This window comes from Hesperophylax consimilis, chromosome 28 (assembly GCF_061612785.1).
Source record: "Hesperophylax consimilis isolate HC1 chromosome 28, BYU_Hcon_1.0, whole genome shotgun sequence".
NCBI lineage: Eukaryota > Metazoa > Arthropoda > Insecta > Trichoptera > Limnephilidae > Hesperophylax > Hesperophylax consimilis.
The window spans coordinates 5,785,192-5,801,306 of record NC_142863.1 but is presented as its reverse complement, the minus strand read 5'-3'; the positions used below and the strand labels follow the sequence as shown (position 1 = coordinate 5,801,306).

General features: G+C 32.6%; 1 protein-coding gene across 1 annotated transcript in view; it reads left to right on the top strand.

Annotated features, from left to right (window-relative positions):
- LOC149410075 (modular serine protease-like) overlaps positions 1 to 16,115 on the top strand; it is an 89,977-nt gene that overhangs the window by 50,838 nt on the left and 23,024 nt on the right. The window contains exon 4 of the mRNA XM_089648935.1: positions 9,031 to 9,076. Within this exon, the coding sequence (XP_089505061.1) occupies positions 9,031 to 9,076 (46 nt within the window). The remainder of the gene's footprint in view (positions 1 to 9,030; positions 9,077 to 16,115) is intronic.

Sequence of the window (16,115 nt, the reverse complement as noted above, 5' to 3'; positions counted from 1 at the left end):
GTGATATTCATCATTACAACTTGCCAACATGGTTTTTATTCAAGCAGATCAAACTTAACCAATCTATCCCTGTACGAAAATTATATAACAGATGCACTTGCTAATAGACAACAAGTCGATTATATATATATATACTGATTTCAGCAAAGCGTTTGATAAGGTTTGCCATAAAATTCTTGTTAACAAACTGGCGAAAATTGGCATAACCGGTAACGTACTATCCTGGTTTAAGAATTATCTATCTAATCGAGAGCATACTGTCTGCATTAAAGGTCAACTGTCCTACACTTTTAAAGCTACAAGCGGCGTGCCCCAGGCCTCACATCTAGGACCCATTCTTTTTAACAAATTTATAAATGACGTTACAAATGTATTTACACGTGTCTTTATTTTGATGTTCGCAGATGATATAAAAATTAACCGAATTATTGAAAATTTTAATGACTGCTTATTATTACAATCAAATCTCATTAGCTTTTCTGATTGTTGTATTCTAAATAAATTTACTCTTAATGTAAAAAAAGTGTCAAGTCATGAGATTTTATAGGAATAAAAACCCATTGATTTTCACATACTGTATGAATAATCAAGTCTTAGAATCTGTACCCGAAATAAAAGACATGGGGATAATATTTGACGCCAAATTAACTTTTTTTTTTTTTTTATTGTTGACACATTTTTTTTTTTTTACAATATTTCATATTTCAATTTAGTAATGTTGGACTCACTGGGTTGTTTACCCGTGCTGAGGCCCCCATTTTATAATTTAAGAATTTATACATTTAAAAAAAAAATAAAAGAAAAACAACATTAAAATAAAGATAAATTTAAAATAAAAAATAAAGTTTAAAAATTAAAATATAATTATAACACTAAAAGAAAAATATCAAAAGAGAATGTAAATCGGCATTTATAATGATATATGTGTTTGTGCGTGTTGCGTGTTTTATATATTTTTTTTGTGTTGCGTGTTTATGTTTTATTCTTTTATGTTATAGTATTTTGGTAATATTGTCTTTTTGTTCTTTAATCCATTTTTTTATTTTGTGTTTGAATTTATTTTTATTTTCCTCAATTTTTGTTTCAAGTGGAAGACTGTTGAATGCTTTAATAGCGTGGTATTTATGGTGTCTTTGTCCAAAGGTAGTGTTTACCGTCGGAGTTTTTATGTTTTCTTTGTACGCTTGTCTGACCGGTCTATTAGTGATATTTTGTGTTTGTTGGGGTTTGTTTTTTTGGTCGAAAATGTAGTTTAGTAGTGTTTTAACATATAATTGGCGTATATCAAGTACGTCACAGCTTTTAAATATTTGGTCTGTGTCGGTTAGTTTATGTTTTTTGAGTATTACCTTTAATATCGTTTTCTGTGCGATTTCTATTTGAGCGATAGCTGCGTTTGTTGCTCCTCCCCAAGCAATTATTCCATATTCTATTATTGATTGGCATAGTGCATAATATATTGTTTTATTTTATATATGTTTCTTATGTTTAGGAAAATGTGTATTGTTCTGAGGAGTCTATTTGTGATTTGTTTGATGTGATGTGTCCATCTAAGATTATGGTCAATTAGGATTCCTAGATACTTTATTTGTTCTGTTTTTTCTAGAGGGGGGCAATCGCAGATGTTGGTGTTTATGCATTCGTGTATTTTTATCGTGTTTGTATTGTTTTTTGGCTGTCCTGTGTTAGTTATGCTGTACGTTGTGAATTTTGTTTTCGATATGTTTAGTGTGAGTGTATTTGAGTCCAACCATTTTTTCACTTGCGTGATTCCTAGATTCGCTATGTTATAAACCTTATTCCAATCCTTAGATTTAAATAATAAAACTGTGTCGTCTGCGTAACTAATTATTTCTCCATCTTTTTCCATGCTGCAAAATTCATTTATGTAAATTATGAAAAGAACGGGCCCTAGTATGCTTCCTTGTGGAACTCCGTGTGTAATCGGCAGTGGTTTGCTAGTATAGTTATTAATTTTGACTTGTTGTGTTCTGTCGCTCATGTAGCTTTTTAATAGTTGTAGTTCTTTGTCTTTGATACCCATATTTTCTAATTTTTTAAAAAGTGTTTTGTGGCATATTGAATCAAAGGCTTTAGCCAAATCTAGATATATCGCTATGCATTTAAACCCTTGATCTAAGTTGCTATGTATATAATCTATTGTACTTGCTAAAGCTTCTTTTGTGCTTCTTTTTTCTCTAAATCCATATTGTTTGTCCGAGATTAATTTGTTTTCTTCCAGGTATTTTATTATTTGGTTTTTTAATAGTCTTTCGAAAATCTTTGATAGAGAGTTTAACAAAGCAATTGGTCTATAGTTAGTTATTTCCATTTTATCTCCGGATTTATACATAGGGATTACCAGTCCTTTTTTAAGAGTATTAGGAAAGCAGGCATGTGTTATGCTAAGGTTGATTAGGTGTGTTATAGGTTTTAATATTTCATTTTTTATTATTTTAATGCAATCCGTTGTTATCTCATCTAATCCAGGAGCAATCTGGTTTTTTAATATATTTATTATTTTGTTAATTTCCATTTCCGAACTTGTTTTTTATATAAATCTGTGTTGTGTTGGTTGGGTATCGATGTTTGATCTGTTTGTTTGTGTTAGTGTGTTATTGCTGTGTTTTTTACGATTCGCTAAAACTTTCCCTATAGTTGCAAAAAAGTTATTTGCGTGGCTTACCATCATTTCTATATTTGTTTTGGCATCTATTTTTTTCGAGTTAATATTTAGATGTTCGATAGTATTTTTTTGTTTGTATTTTTGTGTGTATGTAACTTCCTTTAATATTTTCCATATTTCCTTTGGGTAATTGTTTGCTTTTTTAAGTTTTTCTTTGTAGTACATCTCCTTAGCTACTCTAATAATTTTCGTGCATATGTTTCTATATCTTTTATAGTAATTAAGTTGTTCCATGTCATACGGTGTTTGTTTAATTTGTTTGTGAATTTTGTCTCGTTTACGAATACAGTTTAATATTCCTTGTGTTATCCATAGTTTAATTTTTTTTGCTTTGTGTGTAAGTTTTATATGTTTTATTGTAGTGCAATTATTTATTTCTTGCGTTAGCGTATTTGTAAATGTATTCCAGGCTTCCTCGACATTATCTATTTGGTATAATGTATTCCAGTTTATTTTTTGGAGTTTTTCTTTTAAGTTTGAGTAGTCAATTATTTTTTTTGTAAATATTTTATGTTGTTTCGAAGTAGTGTTTTCGGTGTCTATTGCTATCATATTTATGTAGTGATCAGTGATTGTGCTTTCAAGTACTACTGTTTTGGTTTTTAGTTTTGTCTTGATCATTATATGGTCTATGCAGCTTTTAGTGTTTTGTGTGACCCGTGTTGGGACCTTTATTATTGGCTCCAGTCCGTGTTGTGCTAGTATTGCTAGGTATTCTATGTTTTGTGGGTGTCCGTTTTGTAGAATGTTTATATTAAGATCTCCTATGATGATGATATTTTTGTATTTGTTGAGATCATTTAATGTATTGTTAAGATCAGTTAAGAAATTTGTGATGTTGTTTTTGGATGGAGATCTGTACATAGCTAGGATACATGTTTCTTTTCTATATGTAATTTGTATGCAGTTGGAGTCGATTATGTTTATTTCTTGAATGGTTGTGTTATTTTTATCACTGACGTATATAACTATACCATCATTTTGGTTTTTGTGTATTTTTGTATGGTGTGTATTATAGTTTTTGATTTTTTTGTGGTATGTAGTTGTCATTCAACCAGCATTCTGTCAGTACAATGACATCAAAATTATTTTCAAGCTGTTGGAGGTTTATAAAAAATTCATCAAAATTTTTATTGATCGATCCAATGTTTTGGTGTAATATATTGATTCTATGTTTTTCTTTTGTGAATTTGGTCCAGAGGTTAATATCATTTGTACTTTCACAGTAGTGTTGATTGTCCGAATCTATATATTCCATGTAATCTGCCATGTTGGTGTGTATTTGTGTAAGTATGTGATGTGAGGTTGTGTTAGATGTACAGTCGTGTTTATGTCAGTTTATTAGATATATCGTTTAGGTGTTTTATTTCCATAACCTTTGAGTCTTTGGATTTTCTGACGAGAATTTTTCCTGATTTTACCCAAACATATTTGTAGTCTTTTTCTTGGGCTCTTTTTCTGGTGTTCCAGTGCAGATTTTTGTAATATTGGGTTAATGCCGTATTAAGATAAACATATTTGGCTCCTTCTCCGTTGAATTTTTTTATCGGGTCACTGTGTTTGGATGCTAACATGGTTTGTGCTTTTGTGGTATCCTTAAAATTAATTTTTATTTTTGTTTGATCATTTGTTTTGTTTGTTGTGACTTTGTATGTATCCTCTGGGGACATCGTAACGCCTGCGAGTTCAGCGATCCGTGTAACAGCGTGGACTGGGGATATGTTGTCCTGTAATTTTAGGCCGTTTATCTCTATGGAGTTCAGCAGGGCTGCTTGTTCTACATCCGCCAGGTGGATTTCTACCGTAGATAATCTGATTTCTTTATCCGCTAGTTCCTCCTTGATTTTGTTGACGGTGTTTGGAATGTCCATGATTTGTTGAAGTTTTTGTAAAATATCATTATATTTGTCATTGATGAAGTTCGTGAAGTTTTTTATTTCTTGCAGCTCTGTTTCAATTTTATTGAGCATTACTGTCTTCATTTCCTCGAATTTCGTATTGATGAATTCAAATATTGATTCACTGTCTATATTAATCATAGATTGATGTGTCGCCGACGGTGAGTCCATAGTGCTAGTTTGTGGTGAAGATGTGGTTTTCTTCGCGCTGGAGAATTTACTGCGAGATTTAGACATGTTGTGTTGTCCTTTTTTTTTTTAGGATTGCTCCTGTTGGTGGGCAAAAACAATGGCACTCTCTAGCGCCTAAAGGCAGGCAAAATCAATTACACCGGTTATGTATTTTGAGGGTTGCGCCTGTTGGTAGGCAAACACACTGGCACACTCTCTAGCGCCTATAGGCAGGCAAAACCAGTTACACAGGTTGTGTTTTGGTTTGAATCCGTGATGGTAGCTGATTGTGAAGCTGTTTTTAAAATCCAAGTGAGAGTTTTATATTCTGGGTTGAGTATTATTTATTAATATTTATTATTAATATGTATTAAAAAAAAGATTTTTTTTTTTTTGTTCGCCGGTCTGAGGATTGAACTTGGATCGACAGAATAGCGCGGTGCTGACTTTTTAGACCACTGAGCTATGGAGCCTTGGGTGAGAGTTGTGAGATACGTTTAAATATACTTGTGTAAAGTTCATTTAGTACTTGTTTATATTTTGTTTATGCTATTGGGTAAAAACATGTATTTATTGTTGCACTTGTAACGTTTTTAGCACTTTTTTATTTTGTTATTTCACTTTTTATCTTCACCGAAAAACTGTGAATTATTTACTATTGTTCTCTTTGTTTTGTATAGCTTCTTGTCGAAATACAGTCTATATGATTTTAATTTTTAATGAGATTAAACTGTGCAATCTAGTAGGAAGTTTATTGTTTTAATTTCAAAACACTATTTTGATACTTTCGGGTGTTACAGTTCAGGATCTAAGATCACTCGATCTTTATCTCCCACGATAACAATATAACCACTAAAGCGATGCAAATGTTGGGTTTCATATTAAGAACTTCAAAAGATTTCAAAACTTTAAAATTTTGTATTCATCCATTGTCAGAAGCCATTTAGAATTCAACTCAACCATTTGGAATCCATTTTTCAATATTCCTTATAAATCTATCGAGCAAATCCAACATAATTTTTTACGAAAAATAAATTATAGATTAGGTATTCCTATTGAAAACATTAACTACACCTCACTGTTGAAAGTCACGGGCCTTGCCACATTTAAAGAAAGAAGAATATGTTCTGATCTATTTTTTCTTTATAAAATTGTTAATAACATGTTTGACTCCCCTGAACTACTTAGGCTGATTGACTTTCATGTGCCTAGTAGAACGGTTCATCAGAAGGTACCTTACCATTGTTTGAAACAATTAGTTAAAGATTTCACAAGAATTACTAATACCTCTAAAACATTGATTGATCTGGTATTCTCTAATAAATTTAACCTATGTGTTAATGTATTAGATAAACCTAAAATTACTGACCATAATTTGATTCAAATTATAATAAATGACAGAGAAAACTACAACTCCAGTAAAAAAACACAAATAATAACATTTAAAAATTACAGAAGATACAATAAGGAACTTTTCATTCAGACCTTAGAGACTATTGATTGGAATGAAATAAATCAAATGGAATATAACAAAAAGCTGACCAGATGATATTAAACATTAAAAAATCTATTGATGAAGTAGTTTCAGAACAGAAGATACGTAAAGGAAACAGTAATAAATGGTTCACAAAAGAACTACGCACAATGCAGCACGATAGAGATACATTTTACAAGAGGGCACGCCTTACTAATAGTACTATGGATTGGAATAACTACAAAAAATTGAGAAATAAATACTCCAAAGACATAAAAAGAACGCGTAATGAGTACATAAAAAATAAAATAAACTCGGAAGAAGGGGATCCCAAAAAAAATTGGAAAAGCATTAAAGAATTAGTACATGGAGATAACTAAAAATAGTAAACTTCCCAAAAGATATAAACGAAGAAAACATGGCTAACAGCTTTAATAAATATTTCATAGAAAGCATCACTCAAATTAATTCGTAACATTGTTTTCAACCCACAAATGATAGTAACAACTCAAACAAAGAATTATTGGTTTTCAGAAAAATAACTGCAGAATATTTATTTAATATTTTAAACAAAATTAAATCAAAAAATAGTTCAGATGGATTAACTATTAGTTTAATAAAATATGCTTTTCCAGTAATTGGATCTACTCTATTGAATATTATTAATCAGACATTTGAGGAGGGAAAATTTCCACAGTCATGGAAACTATCTACCATTATACCGGTCCCAAAGGTTAAAAATACCAGAAAATGTGAAGAATTTCGACCAATAAACACCTTACCGAAATATGAACAGATACTTGAAGTGATAATAAAAGAAAAAATATTGCAATACTTAGATGAACACAATATTTTATACCAAGAACAATCGGGATTCAGATGTAATAATTCTTGTGAAACAGCGTTAAATGTAATTGTTGAAGATTGGAAAGATGGAATGAATAGTAATAAATTTATCTTAGCAATATTCTTGGATTTACAAAGGGCATTCGAAACTATAGATCGAGAAATATTGATAAGAAAGCTTAAAGAAATTGGTTTCTCAACTGTAGCCACTAAATTAATAAAAGAGTATTTGAAAGACCGAATACAGGTAACAAAAATTAATAATCAATTTTCAAAACCAATGGAAAATAAATTAGGAGTACCACAGGGATCAGTCCTTGGACCTCTACTATTCATACTCTATATTAATGACATTGTGAAAATATTTTCAAAATGCAAAGTACGACTATTTATCTAAATACACTAATATATATGATTGGAGAAAACTATGAAGAACTAATAAATATTTTAAATAATGAACTAGATAATGTATCAAGATGGCTAAAAATAAATAAGCTTAAATTAAATACAAAAAAAAACAAAATGTATGGTAATTGGTTATAAGAAGACATCCAGTGAAAGCAAAATAAAAATTGATGGTGAAATTATTGAAAATGTTGCCGATATAAAATACTTAGGAGTTATAATAGATTCCAAACTCAACTTTAACAAACATGCTGAATATACCCAAAATAAAATTGGAAAAAAGATATCTTTTTTGGGAAGAATTCGCCAAAAACTGTCCGAAAAAACTCCAATTACCATTTATAACTCCATTATTGCTCCACATTTTAATTACTATCCTTTTTCTGTGTAACGACCGAGAACAAAATAAATTTCAAATTCTCCAAAATAGGGCAATGAGAACAATACTCAGACGAAATAGAAATTCAAAAGTAAATAAAATGTTAAAGGAACTAAATTGGCTAACGGTGAAACAGATGTTGACCTTGAACACGATGATATTTGTACACAAAATAGTAAACAACCTGCTACCCAAATATTTTTCAAACAAAATTGTATACAACAAGGACATACACAAACATAAAACTAGGACGTGCAATGAAATCAGGCTACCAAAAAAGGACAAGGCGAATACACAGAACAGTATATTCTATAAGAGATGAAATACTATAGGGCGCTGCCGGAAAACCTAAAGTCTGCCCCAATTGAAAAATTCAAGATGTTGTGTAGAAGCCACATAAAACAAGCAAAAATAGAAAATATTAATATGTAAAAATTATTTAGTCATTTTTAAACTTTAATATACAAATCACTAAAATAAAATTAATAAAAATAAAAAAAAATGTTATATTGCAGGTACGAAAGCATAAATAAATTCAGTAATGAACCTACTACACAGTGCAGGGAATAAATATAACATGAACACCTACGGTACTGAATGTCTATCAGCCTATAAAAACATTGTTATTAAATCTGTATGTCTATCTTGATAGCTTTGTAATGTTTATAAATTTTCAATGTATCTAAAGTTATAGGAATGTGCGTCCTATAATTTTCTCTGTTTGTTGCTTTTAAGTTAATAGTTTTATACTCGGTTCATATTTAAATTGTTATATCTCTTTTACTCTCTGATTATATCAAATGTATTTTTAATTTTATCATATGTAAAAGCCCTAATTGGGTGTGTACAAAAAAATAAATAAATAAACAAATTACTTATGAATGAGAATTCATAAGTAAGAATTCGACAGAATTCAGAGGTTAACTTAAAACTCACCATACTTGTGACAATGCATGGAGTGTAGAGTATGGAGTACTAACAAGGAAGGAGCCGAGGAAATATACATGTAACTTTTAATGTGGAAACTTCTCGTAGCTTATGTAAATTGGCGATTTCGGGGTGATTTCAAAATAAGATTTATAATTTCCATGGTTTATCTCTCTAGTGGTGTTGACATTAATTTTTAATATATTTATGTTGACTAAATTAATGTATATTTTTATTATTTCAGTGCCAGTAATCTCTGGAGTAAGCTCACCAGAAGTCTCTGAGCCAAGGTTAGTTCTCTCAGCTTTTTTTAAAATATTTACGTAGTTTTCTCTTTATCTATCTTTGTGTGACGTTCATATGAGAACTTCTTACCAGTCAAGATTGCGCTGTATTGCCCTGTCCTGGCGGAGAGTTTGCTCGTCTATCGATATTACGACAATGCTGTCGAAAAAACATATTTTTGTTTATCTTTGTTACGTGTATATATATATATATATATATATATATATATTGACCTCTTCCCGTAGTATGTTGATCCAGTAAGAAGTTGTTAGACTAAGTTGATCCACCTTTAACACCATATAACTTGGCAATTTTGGAATACATCTGAATGAATTGACAACAGTGGTACAATAATTATCAATGTTGCCAGTTTGCCAGAAAAACCATTTGATGTACTGTTCATAAAATTTTCAAAATTTGTATGGAAATTGGATGCATAATTTATGTTGATCTACCCAAATTGGCATTCTTATGTTGATCTCATATATATTGATCTATTCCCGTAGTATGTTGATCCAGGTAAGAAGTTATTAGACAAAGTTGATCTGTGTCCCTATATATGGTTTTACTAAATGAACCAATCAAGGGGGCAATCGGTGGACTGTTCATCACAAGGTTTTATGTGATTCCGTAATCTTTTGTGATATTGAACTCAAAGTATTAGTCTCTAGAGTCGAATATCGCATGAAATGACTGTGAGATGGTACCGTTTCAAATCAAAATGACGTGTGTTGCTTGAATTGTTTATAAGAAATGTATGCGTATTTAGATTGAAACGAAACTTTCGCAAAAATCAAATCCATAAAAAAATACCTACTGCGTGGCGGGCCGGATCGAAAGAGACTGGTTGAGGGATACCTTTTGACCATCAAAATCCAAAATGGCGGCAAAAGGCATAATGTTATATGGGAAATTTTGAACTTGCATCTATTACCATCTCTCCTGATTACGCTTCGTGACTTAGTAGGGGTGGCCGGGTTCTTGGTTATAATGGGTAATTAACGAATGATTGGACGAGGTTGGAGCTAACAAAAAAACTGTCCAAAGAAGCGAAGCTAGCAGTCCACAATGGAGTGCTGGTACCTACCCTAATATATGGAAGTGAGGCATGGAACTGGCAGAAGAAGGCTGAAAGTAGACTGAATACTGTAGAAATGAGATCCCTGAGGCATTTGTACGGTAAAATCATGTATGACGAAATGTGCGTATGCTGTGTCTATTCTACAGATATTTTATTAGAGCCAGTTAAAAGGAGCTAGCAGCATTGATCCCCGGTGCACCGTGCACGTGCTTGATACTCGACGGACCGAGCGGAATACACGTTCACAGTTAAGTTGATGTTATCTATACATATATGAACGGGTCATTTCTCCGACTCGTTTTATCGTTAGTCGGCTCGCATGTGGAACGAGCTGCGAATATCTGATTATAATATTGAACCAATATTTCTATTTTCATTTTTAAAAAAAATGAATATCGCACCAGAGTCCCAACTGCTACCGTCTGGAGCCAGTGAAACTATGGCATCCCCAATTGGGGTTGTTGTGACTGTTGTGAGACTGAAGATATTGTGAACCTCGAAGGAGATGACGAGGAGGAACTTGGTAGAGTACCTGGCTATTCAGATCTGGTTGCCAAACACTAATTGTAAAATAGTAACAATTTATTTTAGTAAAATTTATTTGAGCCCGCGACCTTCGGATTGCTAGTCGATAGCCTTACCCCTCGAGGCCGTCATTTAGGTACGTTTTAAATTATGTTTTACATTTGAAAGTAGAAGTTTATCACAATTTGGGAGGAGGGTATGTGTACCGCCGCCCCGGGAACCATTTATTGGATAACCCACACTTCTGCCATAGGTCTCCCCAAGTTGTTTGATATGTTTGGTGACTTATCAGGAGTGCCCGGGTTTATAGGGTGAGGTTTGTTCGGTTCTTGGCGGCCGATGCGCTTGCCTACCAAATGCGTGGTGGGCCGGATCGATTAGTCCTCTTCCAACGCATCGCCTTGCAACGCAGTAGGAGAGTTAGATTTTATTTTTTTTATTTTTATAGTGAATACCTCACAAGAGTCCCAACTGCTCCCGTCTGGAGCCAGTGAGACTATGGCATCCCCAATTGGGGGATGTTGTGAGGCTGAAGGTAAGTGGGGAAGGGAAAGAGGAAGGTGGGGAAGTACCTGGCTATTCAGATCTAGTCACTAAACACGGCTAAAGCTGCTGTAATGTCATCCAATTTCATGTAATCGACAACGAGTCTATCTGTCGAGTTTCAGCTCGATCAAATGTCGGAACCAAAATTCCACTTCCTTTCTTTTCTTTTTTTTTCTTCCTTTTTTTTCTTCCTTTCTCACCTTCCAGATTTGCATATTTTCATTCACGTAAACCAAATCGAAATTCAAATGTAGGTATTTATTTAGGAAGGGTTTTTTTTTTAAACAAAAATGCAGAAACTCAATTGAGAAATCAATTCTCGTGTTTGAATTGGGGCGCTAGTGCCATTATTGTTGATAAGTTACCAAGAAATTATGTTATTTGATGTTCCTGTATAATAAAATGTAGTGGGAGTGATATTTACTTACTAATGCAATTTCCACTACATTATTGGTCGCGAGGTAACGAGAAAAGAAACAACTATTTCAACTATTAACTATTGAGAACTAGTAACACCATGTCAACCTAATAATAATGAATCGCTCAGCCATAATGAATCGAGTTTCTGTGCGGGCAAGTGATTTGAGTCCGTTGTGACATGTAAAGCGGTGTTGCCAGGAAATGAATGTTGCACGCGAGAAAAAATGAATCTAGTCGATCTGTGTAGTTCTTTCTCAATTCTCCTTAAATCGCGTAATATTGAACCTTAATAGAAATGCACAAAACAGAAAAATAATATTATACTTTTATCATAATAGTAACTCTACGAAACAGAAAAAATATAATTAAAAGTCAGTCTATAAAATATGATTGTAATATTTTTTTTAAAGTTAATTCTATAGTTGTGATAGGAGATGATTAGAACTGACAATTGTTGTAAGAAGTGGATGTTAATAATAAAGTGAAATGAATGTTAATAGTAGAGATTCAGATTAAGTGAAGTTTATATAAAAATAAATAAATCATTTTGACTAATATTAATTATTATTAAACCCGTATTTTGATTTGCCGTCAATTTCCTTAGCTTTCGATATTCTTACATTTCACGCAAAATACAACGTGACAGTTTGCGAACACTTCATCCATCACGTTCGATTTCTGTTAAAAGCGAAATGGGTTTCAAATTACATCAATGGATTCAAATGGTATATTTTCGTCTGCGTTCATTTGCTTAAGCGAATATTCGAAGCGTTTGAAACCCTTTATGAATCGCTGTTGCCTTCCCTCCCAAATGAATATAATGTAAATTCACATCAAAGTGAAGATGTGTTTTTTTTTGCTATACCTTTTTTGCCATTCAAATCGATAGCGCTGGAATCAGCGCCTCGAAATCATACGACTTCAAGAAGAAACACAAGTGCTCGAATTCAGTGTTTGGTTAGCGAAATTTATGCCCGCACTCGCCGAGGATTTCGAATCATATATTAAGTCCCTACCTTTACACTGAAATAGAATAGACTAGGAACTTCTTTATCCTGATTAGATTCTATTCTGTATACCTACCAACTGGGGTGAGCCCTTTTATTTGAATACTCTACGAGAGTGCCAACTGTTCCTGATTGTCCGGAGCCAGCGGGACTCTGGCATCCCCAATCGGGATGTGTTGTGTTGCTGAAAGGTATGGTGAAGAAAAGGAGATGAGAGAGACGAATGTTGGGAAGTACTTGACTTAACAGATCTGGCAACCAAACACGGCTAAAGCCAATTCACCAACGTTTGGAATCTGACTAGCGGTCTTTCAGCAAAGGAATGCTGAGAGTAGTTATCTATTAGTAAAATGTTTGTTGTCTAGGATATTACATTATAGATGTTAAACAAATTCTTATGGAGACTTATCTTTTGGACAAGCAATGCGGCTTGTTCAGAACATTGGCGGTCAAGATGGCCGTCGATTCTGTTTAAACATCATTTCTTGCATGCAAGATGTTTATTTATTTACTCAATTTCTTACCTCTAATAAGATGTGATTTCCAAATGTTTCTTTTAGCCCTTCTTATAAATTTCCCTCAGCATTCTATTAATTTATTACATTTGTTCACAGCCAAAAGCACAAAGTTATCCAGTACAAAGTACAAAGCATATAATACGATCTGAAAAACTGTAGCAATGAACGAAAATAATGGTAGGTAGCTAGCTACAAATTAGCTACACCTGAATAAAGCTCTAACAGATTGCACAAAAACTTACTTAACTTCTGAGTGTAAGGCTATATTCAGAAGAAGTTCTATATTAATTTTCAATCCATGTTCGGACTTGGTAATTCATCCTCTCTGTATACTCTGCGAGATTAGTTTACCTCCATTGGTTTTTTTTATGTGAGATTTTGTTAGTGCTACCTATACAGGATCATTATTTTATTAACGAGTCTGGTCTTCTTAAAGTGAGCATGAAACTGGCAGAAGAAGGCTGAAAGTAGACTGAATACTGTAGAAATGAGATCCCTGAGGCATATGTGCGTAAAATCATGTATGACGAAATGTGCGTATGCTGTGTCTATTCTAGGGGTATTTTATTAGAGCCTGTTTATATATGAACGGGTCGTTTCTCCAACTCGTTTTATCGTAAGTCGGCTCGCATGTGGAACGAGCTATCGGCATCTGTTTTTCCTCCTCCATATAATCCGGGCCTCTTTAAGACCCGCATTAATAAATTCATTCCTACAGACCCTACCTTAACCCGCCTCATAACGCTGCCCAACTGGGTGGTGACATAGTTTCTCTGTATTTAACGTGTAAAGACAGGGGCGCTCTAGTGAGATGTGTCACATAAAAAAGTCATACCTCCGAATTTGAATATGGAGACATACAAAATGATCTATATTATAAGTTATAACCAATGAATTCACACAATTTTTATCGATTATCACTTTTTATTAGGATTTAAAAAAAATCGTAAACTTTATAATCACATAACTCTTGAAAAGAAAGTCCCAATGATTGGCATAAATCATTCAAATCGAATAAACATTATTTTTTAAATATTAATAATCTGTTTAAATTATTGTCACATCTTACCGGAAATCGTTATATTTTAAAGTTCTCTAAATAAAATTAAATCTTCTTATTTAAAAGAATTATCTCACATTTAATATTATTTAAACAATATGACCGGAAGTCGGCGTCTTTCAGTGAAATATACTAAAAAAACACCACAAGGTGGTTACAAATGCAATTATATTTAATCAATTTTTTCGATTATATTTTATGTGAAGAATTTTTCACAGAGGCCCAATGAATATTAATGAAATACAATGAAATCACTTGCTTCATCGGTAGAGGAGACCAAAGCCAATTGAACCAATTTGACTTTAACATTTTCTACGTCTTGCATATAAAGTTTACGAAAAAAATACTTATAATCAACGTCAGACAATTTAACTGCCCACCAAATTCGTATATGATTTTTTTTCAATCTCATATAAATTAAGCTATATTCTCATAAACCAATTGAGTGAAATGCTGCAATGACCCCGACCCCGGGGTTAGTATTAGTTTAATTTAGTTAGGATTAGTTTAAACTTACTCTTCAAAATTTCAATTATTTTTAACGTAATACACTATATATCCTCAAGAAAATCTGTTTAATCACGAACCGTAACTACTTGATGTAATAAAAAAAGAAAAACAAATATATGTTAATATCATAGTTTGCTTTAATCTCGATAAAAACAGAAGAAGAAAAAGTTTTTTTTTATGAATGAGATAAAACTTTACCCCAAACAACGTGTAAATATATTAATTAAAATCAAAATATAAACTTCACATTAGGAAAGAGGACAACGAACAAATAATTACATTGACTAAGTGTTACGGACGGACATGCACTTGAGCAAGACTTGGGAGCTGTACTCACAGAAACTTTAAAAAAACTTGGGTTTATTTGTAGTACGGGGTCAATTATTATTATTATTATTATTATGTAATGAGCAGGCAGCATTCTGCTGATGCGCTCATATCTGATTTTACAACAAGTTTGACAGTAATTGAGTTGTACTGGTATAATTATCCCCCGAAAACATTAAAACGGAAACAATATAAACTACTTTTTTAAAAGAAAGACATACCTTCCCGGGTTTCGAATAACCTGGCAATATTTGAAAATCTCCTACTACCACCACAGTCAGCTGAAAATGTTGCTTGTGTTGTGATGGAGGACTTAGCCAGCCCAGGAATTGAACACACTACGCCGCGCCTGGGTGGGACCCAAACGCGATGTCAACTCGGCCACCGACCGGTCTAAAATATGACAGAGATCGCTCCAGTGGATAAGTAATAAAACGTAGTTTATAGGCAGTTTATAAAAAAAAAATTGTCTAAAGAAACATATACATTTTTAAAACAGTAATAAATAAAGTACATTCTGGAATCGTTAATAAGTCGTTTTGAAATATTTAGCCGTGTTAAGTAATCAATAGTATCCGGAAACGCGGTGGCAAAACGTGGAATTCCATAGCCGTTTTTAATTTATTAAAAATATTTATAAAATCAAAGACAAAACAATTAAATGTATTCTAATCAGGGTGTCGTTATAACAAAAGAACGCCGGCATGGATATATCCCGGCCGGGCGCAACGCAGCTGCATTATCTTAACAACGAAGTTAGGCCTGATCAAATTCACAATAAAGTATTATTTTTTAACGAAATTAGTTTTAATACAGAGAATATCCAAATAAACCTTTTTTGTGTATAAAAACATATCGGCTTCTTTGTCTGGATGTGGTGTGATTTGATTTGTATTTTTTTATGAAACATTATTATGAAGCATCGAAGAATTATCAACATTTAAATAAAAAAATATTGAAGTGTTTTACGCTCTCCTCTAGCTGGTATTAGTATAACATGCACGTGTTCGGTTCTAGACAAACTTTGAAAAAAATCAGCTTCTCATTGGG